Genomic DNA, 14,316 nt, shown 5'->3' with positions numbered 1-14,316 from the left:
ACAATGAGCCTTGCATATTCATGCTTTGCTGCATGTTACAGGCCACATCTCTAATGTAATATATACATATACATATATATCCTGGCCCAGCCACTTTGTCAAATTTTTGAACCCATTGTGGCCCACATGTCAAAACGTTTGCCCACCACTGTCCTAACAGCTACATTGTGCACATTATCTATAGGGTATTAACAGCTAACACATAACATGTAGATCACCATTTTACCATTTATTGTTTTGAAAATGGTATAGTTGCTTTGAGGCACTCTCCCTTCAAAGCGTTCTGACGTTACAATCAGTTTGCATCCCGCTAATGAAACTACTGCACATTGCATTATGTGTCAAGTTGGAGAATTGTTTTGTATCCTGTTTTTGTATATTTCTGCAAAATGAGCGTGTGGGAACATGGGTGATATAGGTTTATGGACAGAGCATAAACTGTATAAAAAAGTGGACTAAATTACTGTGTAGTCAAATGAGGCTCATGGAGGCTAGCAGTTATAGGGACAAATTTGGAGCAGAGTTCCACATTTGGAATTCCAACTGCAAGTATTATAACACCCAAAGAGCCAATCTGGAGTGAAGCTGTTGAAGGTAATGCCTTCCCATCCGCACTGCTGGTTTAGCACTGAGGAGGCACCGAGCAACTCCGTCAGTCATACCTCGGGAGCAAAGGTGTCTGATTTTTCTGTTATTAATGTTCAGATCTTGAATCACAGACACAATAGTGAAATAAGAATACCAGCATCATGTAGAACAGGTTAATACAAACATTTTAAGACTAAAATGACGAGGCTGACTGGAGCAATTGCAAAGGGAGAGGTGACAAATTTTCACTGTAAAGTGAATTGGAGCCAGGGTCAATGGAACCAGAAGTGCAGAAGTGATTTCTTCCTGTTTGGAATGCAGGGGTTAGTTGGTTAGCTATGTCCATTTATATATACAGTCTATGGGGCAGAGTCTTGTACAGTTAAACGTAAGGACAGTTTTAAATGTGTCTAAGAGAGATTGCTAAATTACTCAAACATGCATAGATGACATCTAAAATTTCTTATGGCATGTTTTTAATTAGGGAACAAAGTTATAACATGGTAACCAGCTCAAAAAGTCCAGTTTGCAGAATACCCCCTCCTTAACGTGCTTATGATAGGTTTTGATGTTTCCTTTCTCCTCTCTCCTGGTCTCCTCTCTCCTGGTCTCTTGGTCTCCTCTCTCCTCATCTCCTCTCTCCTCGTCTCCTCTCTTCTCCTACCTCCTTTCCCCTAGTTTTTCTATCCTTCCTTCTCCTCTCCTCGTTCTGCTGTCTCCTCATCTCCTCATCTCCTTGTCTCCTATCTCCTCTCTAACCTCTCCTCTTTGTTTCAGATGACGACTTCTGGAGGAGGCGGTTTCTGTGACTGTGGAGACTCTGAGGCCTGGAAACAAGGACCCTACTGTAGCTCCCACCTGCCCAAAGACCAGGACCAGGACCAAGACCAGGTAAGGACCAGGAGACCAGGAGACCAGGAGACCAGGTGACCAGGCCCTGTTAAACTCTGTTCTCTTTCAGGACCCAGTTCAGTCCTTGGATCCAGACTTGGTCTATCGGGCTTTTCAGGTCTTCCGGACAGTGCTGAGATACGCTGTGGACATGCTGACCTGGGACCAAGAGAACAGCCTCCCCCCCGGACTGGAGCCCAAGTAAGAATCAGATGCCCTCCCTCTCTGTGCGCCAGATGCACTCTGTGTGTAATTGACCTTAACCTCTTGCTCTCCTCTCCCCTGCCTCACAGGGAGAAAGGCGACACGTTTTACTGCATGCTGTTCAATGATGAGGTGCACACGTATGAACAAGTGATCTACACGCTACAGAAGGCTGTCAACTGTAACCAGAAGGAGGCCGTGAGCTTTGCTACTACTGTGGACCGAGAGGTGAGAAACAAATAAGAAATACCACCTGTCCTCTGGTCTCTAAACCAACTGAGAGGTGAGGAACATGCCACATACCTCTTGAACCCTGACCTCTGGTCCCTAACCCCTAACCGTGGACAGAGAGGTGAAAGTCAGAACATGTCAGAGCATGTCCGCGCAGTCAATGAACCTAAATCTACTTCTGATAGAGCCAAAGCCACAGAAATATAAAGAACTAAAGCCAATATCACTGCAGGTCGAGACACACGCAGAACTTACATCCCTCTCCTTACCCCTGACCCCTGGTGACCTGTGACCTCTGGTGAGTTCTGACTTGTGTTTCAGGGTCGTACGTCTGTGCGCTTTGGGGACTTTCAGTTCTGTGAACAGGCCAAGTCTGTCATCGTGGTGAGTACCTCTGCTCCATCTGCTATTTTTTATGTTTCTCTTAGTCCCCTATCTCTCTCTCCTCTCCTCTCTTTCACTCATTTTCTGTTATTCTCAGAGAAACATAGGTTGTTAGTGGAAGCCTCTTCTGTCCTTTCTCCTCTCTCTTTCTCTTCTTTCTTGTAGGTTAGTTTACATTCTCTCACTCTCTATTTCTTTCAAAGGAACATGGGTCATCAGTCAAAGCCTCTCTCTCTTTCTCCTCTCCTCTCTCTCTCCTCTCTCCTATAGCTTAGTTTAAATTCTTTCACGCTCGCTCTTTGTTTCAGAGAAACACTGGCCGTCAGTCGAAGCCGCTGAAGGTGCAGGTGATGCACTCATCTGTCGTGGCTCATCAGGTCTTTGCCCTCAAAACTCTGGGCTGGCTTTCCCAGGTCATCTCCTGCTCAGGTCAGTCCCCCAGTGACCTTTAACCTCAAACAAGTAGACCCACTCCTGCTGAGGTCAGTCCCCCAGTGACCTTTAACCTCAAACAACTAGACCCACTCCTGCTGAGGTCAGTCCCCCAGTGACCCTTAACCTCAAACAACTAGACCCACTATGACTTTTAACCCAAACTGCTGAACCCACTACTCCCCCACCTCTGGTCAGTCAGGTCATCTCCTGGATGGGCTAAATGCAGGCTTAACCCAGAGGCACTGGAGGATGGATCAAATGCAGAGAATGATAATATTCACAAGGTGGTCAATAGTATATTTGCATAATAGGATTAAGCCTACTTACTTTCCTTAGCTCTGCCTGCTCTAAACCAGGCGACCCTTGTTTCTACTGGGTCTCTTTGTTTTTTTTTAGGTTCTGATGTGGTTCTGTATGTCTGTCACAGAAAGGCTCAGGAGGATTCTGTGCTCTGTATTGGCTCTGTTTGATTCTGATGTGGTTCTGATGTGGTTGTGTTTGTCTCTCACAGATGGGCTGAGGAGAGTCCTGTGCTCCGTGGCCCTTGAGTCTGGTTCTGGTGGGACTCTGGTGGATCGACTGATGCTCAGTGACTCAAAGATGTGGAAAGGTATAAAAACATCTGTCACAGTGATGCTAACGCTTGCAGGAGCAGCCTTGTAGAAAGAAGGCTATTGTCAATGTTCATATCTCGATTACGGACAAAATAGTGAAATAAAAAACCCAGGATCATGTACAGTGGATTAAAACTAACATTTTAAGGTCAGAATGATGAGCCCGACTGCAGCAGTTACAGGGTGTCATTTTTATTTCAATAGAAAGTGATTTAGAGCAAGTAGAGCCGGACTCATGCCCATGTTCACTTCCTGTTTGGTACACAGCGACTAGCACCTTACCTATGTCTATTTATATATTCAGTCTATGAAACACACACACACAGATATGAAATACCAGAGTAAAATAAACATGAGGTCGTAATCCGACAAACACATGAGAGGCCTAAGAAGATTAATGTGCCTGACTTTCTTAAAAAGGTGAAAAACAGAACTGGTTTGTTTTGAACAGTTTGCAGAGGTCCAAACTAATTTCTTCACTTACCTTATGCGTTCAGGGCATCCTAATTATTCACAGCGATGCCTTTATAAGCACTTTCCACGACTCTCAGACCAGAGTGGGGTTTTACCTTCATAGTAAAGCTAACAACAACTAGCAAACTAAGATGCACTTCCTGATTCCCAGACAGTAAAACATTTTATTTTGGATGCAGACAGTACACAATGGACTTAGGAATACTTGTACTATAGTACTTTGTGTATTTTGTGTACTTTAGGAGCACGCAGTGTGTACCACCAGCTGCTAATGAACAGTCTCCTGATGGACCCTCAGTACAAGAAGATCTTTGCTCTTCACTTTGCTCAGGTACTTCAACTATACAAATACTACTGTTACAAATACTACTACTATTGATTCTTTGCAGTGACATCATGATGGGGGGGTTCGGCCTGTATGTTTCTGATAGAATGTTCAGCAGTTACCATGGTGACACAATGCACATATTAGCAAAACACTGTCTTGTCACTGTTTTACAACCTAAAAAGGTGAGTCAGCTCTTTCTGGTCAGATTGTGTTAAAACAAAGATCAGATTAAAGCCTAATTTGAGTAACTGAGCTTCAGGCAGAGCAGAGCCTCCAGTTGGCATCAGACCCCCAGGAAATGTTGCTGACATCAGCTGCAAAGTATTAATTACTACTAATATTACTTGTAGAAACATTACAATGACTGTACTGGTATTGTGTACTTTTCAGAATTATGAGCGTCTTCAGAGTGATTACGTTAAAGACGACCACGACAGAGAGTTTTCAATCACAGACCTGTCAGTGCAGATCTTCACTGTGCCCTCACTGGTGAGTCTCCCTCTCTCTAGACACGTCCCTTGTCCTCCCGCTTTCCCAGTCTTCCCTCTCCCCTGTCCTTCCCACTCCCCAGACGCTTCCACTGTCCTCCCGCTCCTCTTCCTCTCACGTCACAGACCTGTCAGTGCAAATCTTCACTTTGCCCTCGCTGGTGAGTCTCCCTCTCCACAGATCCCCCCCTGTCCTCCCTCTCCTCAGACTCTTCCCCTGTCTTCCTGCTCCTCAGATGCTTCACCTGTTCTCCTCCCCCCAGACACTTCCTCCCAAGTCTCCCCCTCCCCAGACTAGATGATCTAATTCACAGCCTGTATATTTTTTGTTGACTATGAGAGTGTGATGTCGCCCAAAGCGTTTGACTACAGCCAAATGAAGCTCATCGAGGCTAGCTCCTTCCCTTAATTTATCATTCAAATCTGTTGCTATTGCTAGTGGGAACGTGATTTATCAGTTATTAATGTTCATATCTTAATTTAAGGACAAAATAGTGAAATAAAACCCCAGGATCATGTAGATCGGTTTTATATGAACATTTTAAGACCAAAATGATGAGCCTGACAGCAGCAGTTACAGAGAGGTTTTTCAATAGAAACTAAATTGGCACCATGCTTCTGGCTGATGGAGCTAGAAGTGTGCCCACACTAACTTCCTGTTTGGAACAAGCGGCTAGCGGTATAGATATGTCCCAAGAAGTGTACAGTCTATGGACTAACCTTAGTCATGGTCTCGGTCTAACCCCGGGTATCTGTCTTTGTTCCAGGCCCGGATGCTGATGCTGGAGCAGAACCTGATGTCAGTGATAATCCGGACGTTCCTGGATCACCTCCGACACAGAGACCTTCAGGGACGTTTCCAGTTCGACCGATACACCGCCCAGCAGGCCTTCAAGTTTGGACGAGTCCAGAGTCTTATCGGAGACCTCAAGTAAGACTGGGGCTATGACTGGGGCTATGACTGGGGCTATGACTGGGGCTATGACTGGGGCTATAACCGGGCTATAACCGGGCTATAACCGGGCTATAACCGGGCTATAACAGGACTGAGTCTGTTCTTAGTCTGTTCTTAGTCTGTAGTCTGTAAGAACAGACTTGTCCCAGGACAAGTCTGTTCTTGGTCTATTCTGTTCTTAGTTTCATTTTAGTCTGGTTTTAGTGTCTAGTTTTAGTGTCTGATTTTAGTCTGGTTCTGGTCTTAAACAAGGTTTTAATGCTGGTCTTCGTTTGATCCTCTTTCTCTCAGGTATGTTCTGATTAGTCGCACTGCCGACTGGAGCGATGAGCTGCGTGTCAAGTTTCTGGATGGATTTGAGGCTTTTCTGGAGCTTCTGCGATGTATGCAGGTAACCCCGCCCCCTCTGTAATAATCCCACCCCCAGTGTTGAAGTTGCCGCATGTTAGATGTATTGTGCTCTAGAAATACCAGATTTTTGATCTGGAAATAAGTAGTGCGCATCGATATACACGAAACAGCTGGATAGCTTTGTTTTGTGTAGCATATCAGCTGCACATATAAGTCACATCACTGCAAAACGGCAGTGTATCACAAGACCAAGTCAGTGTTTGGTGAGAAACTATTATCTGCATTTTGCCATCTTAATGATCATTTATCTGGAGGACCAGCAGCACACAAGAGGCGTTGTCGAGGCGTTCTCAGTGACTGTGCAGAGGCGTGACCTTTCCCATCCCCTGGGATCTATCCTAACTGTGCCCCGTAACCGCCCCGTAACCGCCATACTGCCCCATACTGCCCCAGTGGAAATGAGGATTACTATTAGAGCGGTCATAACAGTGTGTTGCACCCTAGGGCATGGATGCAGTGGTGCGGCAGGTGGGGCAGCACATTGAGATGGAGCCTGAGTGGGAGGCGGCCTTCACTCTACAGATGAAACTCACCCCCATCACCACCATGATCCAGGACTGGACCAGGACCGATGTAAGGACTCTCATAGGACTACACCGGGACTAAAGCGGGACTAAAGCGGGACTAAAGCGGGACTAAAGCGGGACTAAAGCAAGACTAGAACAGGACTAGAACAGGACTAGAACAGGACTAGAACAGGACTAGAACAGGACTAGAACAGGACTAGAACAGGACTAGAACAGGACTAGAACAGGACTAGAACAGGACTAGAACAGGGCTAAACCCGGACTAAACCCGGACTAAACCCGGACTAAACCCGGACTAAACCCGGACTAAACCCGGACTAAACCCGGACTAAACCCAGACTAAACCCAGACTAGAATAGGACTAAAGCAGGTCTAGAACAGGAATAAACAAGGCCTAGAACAGGACTAAATATGATTTGCACATTTCTTTTTCAAATCTAGGCTTTGTAACCTGTTTCAGGAGCACGTCCTCATGGAGGCGTACCGCCGCTGTCTGAGCGCGCTCAGTCAGTGTCTCAGTGGATTAGCCGATGGGGAACAGCCAATCAACTTAAACCTGGCGGGTCACATGGTTGAGACCTTCAGGTACCAGGTGTCCCAGGACAAAGTGTCGATTCACTTGCCTCTGTGTCGCATGCTTGCAGGTAAACAACAGTAAACAAGAGTAAACAATCAACCTGATGAATAAGATTACTAAGGAATAGACTGAATACTCAGTATCAAATCTGATACCACCATGATACTAAAAAAAATGCTTTCTTTAGAAATGTGGTTTTCATCATTAAATTATAGTACTTTCTTTTATATTTTATATGTCCTTATATGTTTGTGTAATCCCTCAGTTGTCCCAGATAGATTCCAAAGTGGTCCATGGGGGTATACTAGTTTATGTAGTCTTATACAAGATCATTCTGAAGCTATCCAGGAAAGGTTTATCATTTCTGCCTCATTACAGTGAAAAAAAAACAAAAAACACACACACATGACACTCTTTTCATAGTAATAGGATTGTTAAGTTGTCTGTGTAGACCCTCAGTCGTCCAGGTCTGAACCATAGCAAACAACAAAGTTAAATCTGTCAACTGGACAAATCTTGTAGGAGTGAAGACGTTTCGCTGCTCATCCAAGCCGCTTCTTCAGTTCTGGTCAGAATGCTGGTGGCCACTGCCTTTAAATCTATCTGAGGGGAGGGGCTAACCACACTGAAACTGTAAACAGCTATTTTCTCCAGTTTCAGCTGAGCCCTTAACGACCCTGCTATTGTTCTCAATGTTCTGGGTCTGAGGATGGATTTGTCGATGGGGGAGAGATTATGTCTCAGGCCCCCATTTCTATTTAAGGAAGGATTCTCTTTCCTAACAAAAATAACTTCTTTAACTCCTCTCTCAAACCATTTCTTTTCTCTGGCTAAGATCTGAACTTCACTATCTTCAAAGGAGTGGTTTAGTGGCTTTGAGATGGAGATGCACTGTGGACTGGGGTCCAGAGGAGCTCTCCCGCTGAATAGGTTAGTCTAAACTGGAGACAGTGGCTGTTTACAGTTTCAGTGTGGTTAGCCCCTCCCCTCAGATAGATTTAAAGGCAGTGGCCACCAGCATTCTGACCAGAACTGAAGAAGCGGCTTGGATGAGCAGCGAAAAGTCTTCACTCCTACAAGATTTGTCCAGTTGACAGATTTAACTTCATTGTTTGCTAAGGATTGTTAAGTGTGACGTCACTTCCAGGTCCAAGGCAGTGACCTATAAGTGATGTCACATTGAAAATAATGGACAGGTTTCCAAACTCCTCTTTTTTAGAATCAGCACATTTCATGTTAAAAACAGTAGCAGGCGTTTAAAGTTAACAAAGTTACAAGTGTGACAAATTGTATGAGGCTGAGATAAGAAACTAGGCTAAGCTAGCGTTAGCGGTGACCAGCAGTTAAGACTACCAGTGTGTATATCTCACTATGTTAGAGTATTACTGCATTATTTATATGTTTGATAGAGCAGTGTATTTCAACCTTTTTTGAGCCACGGCACATTTTTTTCATTGAAAAAATCACGAGGCACACCATAAGCAGAAAATGTTAAAAAATGAAACTCTGCATCCTATATTTACAATATAAAGTAATTCTCATCAGATTATTTTGAACAGGAATCAAATAAACACAAAAAAAGCTACTCACTCAGTGTGAAACCTGATATTTTTTTAGACCAGTTAGGTGTAATTGGATAATTTCCTACGGCACACCAGACAATATCTCACGGCACACTAGTGTGCCGCGGCACAGTGGTTGAAAAACACTGTGATAGAGTAGCCATTTCGACTCGTAAGTGATGCCATTACTTAAAAACTTAAGAAAGTTTTACTCATACAGAGGTCAGAGGTCATAATGTTTGTACTCCCTGTTTGTTCCTCAGGGCTTCACGTCCTCCTGAGTCGCACTGAAGTCGCCTCACGGTTCCCAGAGCAGCTGCCTTTGGTAAAAAAAAAATTTAAATAAATAAATAAAAAATCTATTTTTATTGATGCTTTGTAGTGGCCCACATTAGCATTAACAAACAAAAGCGTTGTAATATAGTCTGAAAAATACATTTTCAGGAGCCTGTGATCAATACGATGGTTCATGGTCCTGTTTAGGTGTTTAATTTTCAACAAAAAGGTGAGAGTGACTAACTGAAAAGCTGTTGGCTAATGCTAGCTAGCTTGTGACTGTAATGTTATTTGAGAGAGACTTGTTTAACTGTTCAAATCAGCTCACCTATTGTAGTTTAGCTATGTCTGATTTTTATAGTCAGATTATGTTAAAACACAACTCAGATTCAAGTCTAACTTGAGTTACAGCAGCATCACGCCTACAAGTATCAATTATCACTTTTTAATTGAATTATAAATAAGAGTCCACTATGTCACTAGCAGAGAGTGATGTTTACCACACATCTGAGTCAGTCTCATTCTGGTATTTTCATTAGAAATCTCCAAAAGTCAGATCTACATGTGTTGACCCTGATCATTTCTATGGAGACGGGTCAGAATTCTCAGGTGGAGTTTGCTGTGTAATTGTCAGATTGCAGATTTGTTGCCCTGGTTTATGGTTAATATCTCTGTGGTAGTTTTTGTTTCATGTGGATAGGCCCAGTAATTACAAAGTTCAACGACTCCTCTGACTTTTGTTAATTTACACTGACAAATTATTTTTTCACAACAGCATCAGAAAGTGGTCTAAACCCAGGTCTAAACCCAGGTCTAAACCCAGGTCTAAACCCAGGTCTAAACCCAGGTCTAAACCCAGGTCTAAACCCACGTCTAAACCCACGTCTAAACCCACGTCTAAACCCACGTCTAAACCCACGTCTAAACCCACGTCTAAACCCACGTCTTGCTGTGATGTGTTTCAGGGTGAACTGAGTCCTCCTCTGTTGATCGAGCTGCCACTGCGCTGTCTGGTGCTCTGTGCACAAGTGCATGCTGGAATGTGGAGACGCAATGGATTCTCCCTCATCAACCAGGTACTATAGCTGGACTAGACCAGGACTAGGCTCTTGAGCAATAAGCAGTTTTCTTGTGTGAATATCTTTACTTCGGTGTGTTTTGAGTTGACGGTTTCTTTCTGTGTTCGCTTCTATATGACAATATGTCTGTTACAGATTTATTACTATCATAATGTCAAGTGTCGAGTGGAGATGTTCGATAAAGACCTCATCATGCTCCAGGTAGGTCTGGGTTTAGACCGGGGTTTAGACCGGGGTTTAGACCGGGGTTTAGACCGGGGTTTAGACCGGGGTTTAGACCGGGGTTTAGACCGGGGTTTAGACCGGGGTTTAGACCGGGGTTTAGACCGGGGTTTAGACCGGGGTTTAGACCGGGGTTTAGACATGTCATCTTCGTTTCAGGTGGGAGCATCGATGATGGATCCAAACCACTTCCTGATGATCGTTCTGAGTCGATTTGAACTGTTCCATATTTTCAGCTCTACCGATTCACGCAAGAGGCTCAGAGAGAGCAATAAGGTACTGAACTAACCTAAACTAAACCACCTAACCTACCTACCCTAACCGTAACCAAGAGGCTCTGAGAGAGCAGGAAGGCTATCCAGCTAACACAACTTGTACTAACCCAACTAACCATAACCCCAGCAACAACAACAAGCACCAACTACTGAACTAACTTAAACTAAAACCTAAACCAGGTAACACTAATCTACACTAACCTTATCCAGAGAGAGCAATAAGGTACTAATACTAACCCAACTCCTTCTAACTCTAACTCAACTAAGCCTAATTTGCCTAACCCTTAAACTTGGATTACACTTTGAGCATGTACATTCTGCTCAGAAATGAAAGACATGGAGTCAAGTAAGAGACAATGTTGGTAGTACCTACAGTCTTTGTAATCATGCAGAAAATAGAGACGTATCTGACTTAAACTGGAGACTTAAACTGGAGACTTAAACTGGAGACTTAAACTGGAGACTTAAACTGGAGACTTAAACTGGAGACTTAAACTGGTTTGTTTAAAATGTGTTTTTCAGGACGTGCTTCAACAGAACAACACTCTGATTGAGGAGATGCTGCACCTCATCATCATGGTTATCGGTGAAAATCAGATATAATACACACATCTGAAGGGGGAGGAGTGGAGGGCATCTGAGAATATAGAACAGGAAGGGAGGAGGACATCTGAGCATTTACAACAGGAGGGGAGGGCATCTGAGCATTTACAACAGGAGGGGAGGGCATCTGAGCATTTACAACAGGAGGGGAGGGCATCTGAGCATTTACAACAGGAGGGGAGGGCATCTGATCATTTACAGCAGGAGGGGAGGGCATCTGAGCATTTACAGGAGGAGGGGAGGGCATCTGAGCATTTACAGGAGGAGAGGAGGGCATCTGAGCATTTACAGCAGGAGGGCATCTGAGCATTTACAGCAGGAGGGGGGGGCATCTGAGCATTTACAGGTGGGGAGGAGGGCATCTGATACACTGGGAGGGCATCTGATACACTGGGAGGGCATCTGATACACTGGGAGGACATCTGATACACTGGGAGGGCCTCTGACACACTGGGAGGGCATCTGACTATGTGTGTTCCAGGAGAGCGCTTCGTGCCGGGTGTGGGGCAGGTGGAGCCATTGGAGGAGGTGAGGAGGGAGATCATTCATCAGCTGTGCATCCGACCCATGGCTCACAGCGAGCTTGTCAAAGCACTACCCGAGAATGTGAGTCTGACCCCTGACCTCTGACCTCTGACCTGTAACCGCTAAGCCTGACTCCTAGGGATGTAACAATAACCGAAGTATGGTTATATCATATTGTGAAAAGCCTCTCAATAATATCATGGGCCATCACAATATATCGAATTACAAGTCTCTTCCCTTAAATTCATTGTTTTGTAGCAGCCATAGCCTGTATACAGAAGTGGACTAAGTGAGTGGGATGTTACTCACAGCGTTCGGCTCCATCGAGCCTAGCAGTTGCTAATCTGCAACCAGGGATCATATTTGGAAATATCAAAGCAACCAAAGAGCTAAAGAAGCTGTTGAAGGTAACGCCCCTTCTTGCACACTCTGTTGTTTTGGCGGAGGGGGCGGGCACTTAGCAACGCTGTCAATCAAATCTGTTGCATATGTTAATGGAAACGACCTTGGGAAAAGAAGGCACCTGATTGGTCTATTATTAACCTTCATATCTTGATTTAGGGACAAAATAGTAGAGCGGGGTAATACTAACATTTTGAGTGGATGGATCTGATGGTTTGTGGTTTGTTTTTCAGGGAAACAAGGAGACGGGTTTGGAACGGGTCATCGACAGTGTTGCCTTCTTCAGGTCAGATCACACTCCTGCACTTTCTTGGACACCTGCTGGTCTAAGAATCAAACCTGGTTCAGACATTTTGTTCCTAACCTGGTTCAGGCATTCTGTTCTTGACTTGGTTCGGGGCTGGTTCTCATCTTTTATAGGAAGCCTGGTGTGACAGGGCGGGGCATGTACGAGCTGAAGCCTGAATGGAACAAACACTTTAACCTGTACTTCCACCATTACAGCCGTGCTGACCAATCAAAGGTGAGTACTGTCACAACCAACCAATCAAAGGTGAGTGTCATCACAGACCACCAATCAGACGATGGTTTAAATACATTTTTTATGGTTCAATATCACAACAGCAGTCACTTCACAAAGACATGACATTTTTAGGAAAGACCAGTAAGTTCAGGCCTGGTTCAGTCCTGGTTCACCACTGGTTCAGGCCTGGTCCACCACTGGTTTAGCACTGGTTTAGCACTGGTTTAACACTGGTTTAGCACTGGTTTAGCACTGGTTTAGCGCTGGTCCTGGTTTTGACCTGAGTCTGTTGTTTCAGGCAGAGGAGGCGCAGAGGAAGGCCCGCTCTCAGTTCAGCTCTGGGTCTAGTTCTGGTTCTGGTCCTGGTTCGGGGCCTAGTCCTGGGTCTAGTCCTGGTTCTGGTCCTAGTTCTGGTCCTGGTTCTAGTTCTAGCTGTCGTCCGGTTCTAGCCCTGGTCCCCCCAGTGCCTCCTCCTTTCTGTCCTCTATTTGCAAGTTTGGTGAATCTGCTCCAATGCGATGTCCTGCTGAGCCTTGAGTCCACTGTCCTACAGTGGGCCTCTGAGCCTGGGTCTACGGGCTGGACCGAGAGCATGCTTCAGAGGGTAAAATACTATGAATACTACTGCAAATACTACTACTACACTACTACTTCTACCACCACCACTACTACTACTACTACTGGCTCTTTGGTACACGTGCTTGGATTGAATGAAACTGGGCAACAGATTAGCCACTATAAGTGCTAGCCACAATGAGCTTCATTTGCCAACCGCTGTGAGTGATGCCACACTCACTTAGTCCACATGTGTTATATAGTCTATGGGCTAATGTTAAACTCCCTCTGGTGGTGTTTTCAGGTGCTGCATCTCATGGCGATGGCTCTGATCGAGGAGCAGCAGCAGCTCGAGTCCAACAGTGAAGACGAGGTCACCTTTAACTACAGCATCAAGATACAGAGTGAGTACAAGTATACTACTACTGCAAATGTTGCTGCTACCACTGCTATTACTACTACTACTACTGCAACAAGATAAACGGTGAGTACTGTTACTCCTACTGGTACTAGTTCTGGCTAGGGATAGGACGATGTACAATAATATCGCTAATCGCGATAAAAAAGGTTCGCAATTAATCGTTCGTGGCATTTTTTAATAATCATGATAATCGCGCACGATTATAATCGCCTTTATGGCACCAGACTGCCTCATGTTTGCAGTGTCAACACAACGTTTAGATGTTAGTTCTGGTGTTTGCCCACGAGGGGGGGCCTCTGACATTTTTAATATCGTCCCATCCCTAGTACTGCCACGAGTTTTCCATATCACATATTGAGTAGTCTGACTTCAGTAAAGTAGCTTTAAGGATTCTGCTCAAATGCCATTTTTTTGTTTGTTCCTATGAAGAAAGAATCAAACTTTGATATGGATATATTTAAGCTGAGACACACGTATGACTGCAGCCACAGAACACAGGATAAACACGTTTAAAAGAGTTAAACGCGTTACATTTAAAAGGTGCCAAATTGGGCAATGACAGGACGAGTAACATCAGATGGATAATGTCTTCTGGAAAGCAATCATGGCGTCTTATTTTAAACAGTGTTCAGATGACCTCTGACCTCTGTACCTTGTTTATTTAGTACTGTTTACTTATTGTTTGTGTTTAGTTTATTTGTTATTTGATATAATCTATCCTGTGTGATTTTCACATGTAAAATGAATTTTATTATTTTTTCAAAAG

The 14,316-nt window shown here is 44.4% G+C and overlaps 1 protein-coding gene across 2 annotated transcripts in view; it reads left to right on the top strand.

The window, feature by feature from the left end:
• ubr2 (ubiquitin protein ligase E3 component n-recognin 2) overlaps positions 1-14,316 on the top strand; it is a 35,667-nt gene that overhangs the window by 2,346 nt on the left and 19,005 nt on the right. For both annotated transcript variants that reach the window (XM_033985468.2, XM_033985467.2), the window contains exons 4-25: positions 1,366-1,479; positions 1,550-1,680; positions 1,773-1,911; positions 2,236-2,298; positions 2,607-2,727; positions 3,245-3,343; positions 4,064-4,152; positions 4,540-4,638; positions 5,405-5,568; positions 5,884-5,983; positions 6,448-6,576; positions 6,991-7,174; positions 8,933-8,994; positions 9,911-10,021; positions 10,160-10,225; positions 10,406-10,522; positions 11,044-11,107; positions 11,606-11,730; positions 12,285-12,337; positions 12,472-12,574; positions 12,873-13,178; positions 13,434-13,533. In XM_033985468.2, the coding sequence (XP_033841359.1) occupies positions 1,366-1,479; positions 1,550-1,680; positions 1,773-1,911; positions 2,236-2,298; positions 2,607-2,727; positions 3,245-3,343; positions 4,064-4,152; positions 4,540-4,638; positions 5,405-5,568; positions 5,884-5,983; positions 6,448-6,576; positions 6,991-7,174; positions 8,933-8,994; positions 9,911-10,021; positions 10,160-10,225; positions 10,406-10,522; positions 11,044-11,107; positions 11,606-11,730; positions 12,285-12,337; positions 12,472-12,574; positions 12,873-13,178; positions 13,434-13,533 (2,539 nt within the window). The remainder of the gene's footprint in view (positions 1-1,365; positions 1,480-1,549; positions 1,681-1,772; positions 1,912-2,235; positions 2,299-2,606; positions 2,728-3,244; positions 3,344-4,063; positions 4,153-4,539; positions 4,639-5,404; positions 5,569-5,883; positions 5,984-6,447; positions 6,577-6,990; positions 7,175-8,932; positions 8,995-9,910; positions 10,022-10,159; positions 10,226-10,405; positions 10,523-11,043; positions 11,108-11,605; positions 11,731-12,284; positions 12,338-12,471; positions 12,575-12,872; positions 13,179-13,433; positions 13,534-14,316) is intronic.

The sequence above is a fragment of the Periophthalmus magnuspinnatus genome, chromosome 20 (assembly GCF_009829125.3).
Source record: "Periophthalmus magnuspinnatus isolate fPerMag1 chromosome 20, fPerMag1.2.pri, whole genome shotgun sequence".
NCBI lineage: Eukaryota > Metazoa > Chordata > Actinopteri > Gobiiformes > Gobiidae > Periophthalmus > Periophthalmus magnuspinnatus.
Note: the sequence above shows the minus strand (reverse complement) of the source record. Positions and strands in the feature narration are given on the sequence as shown.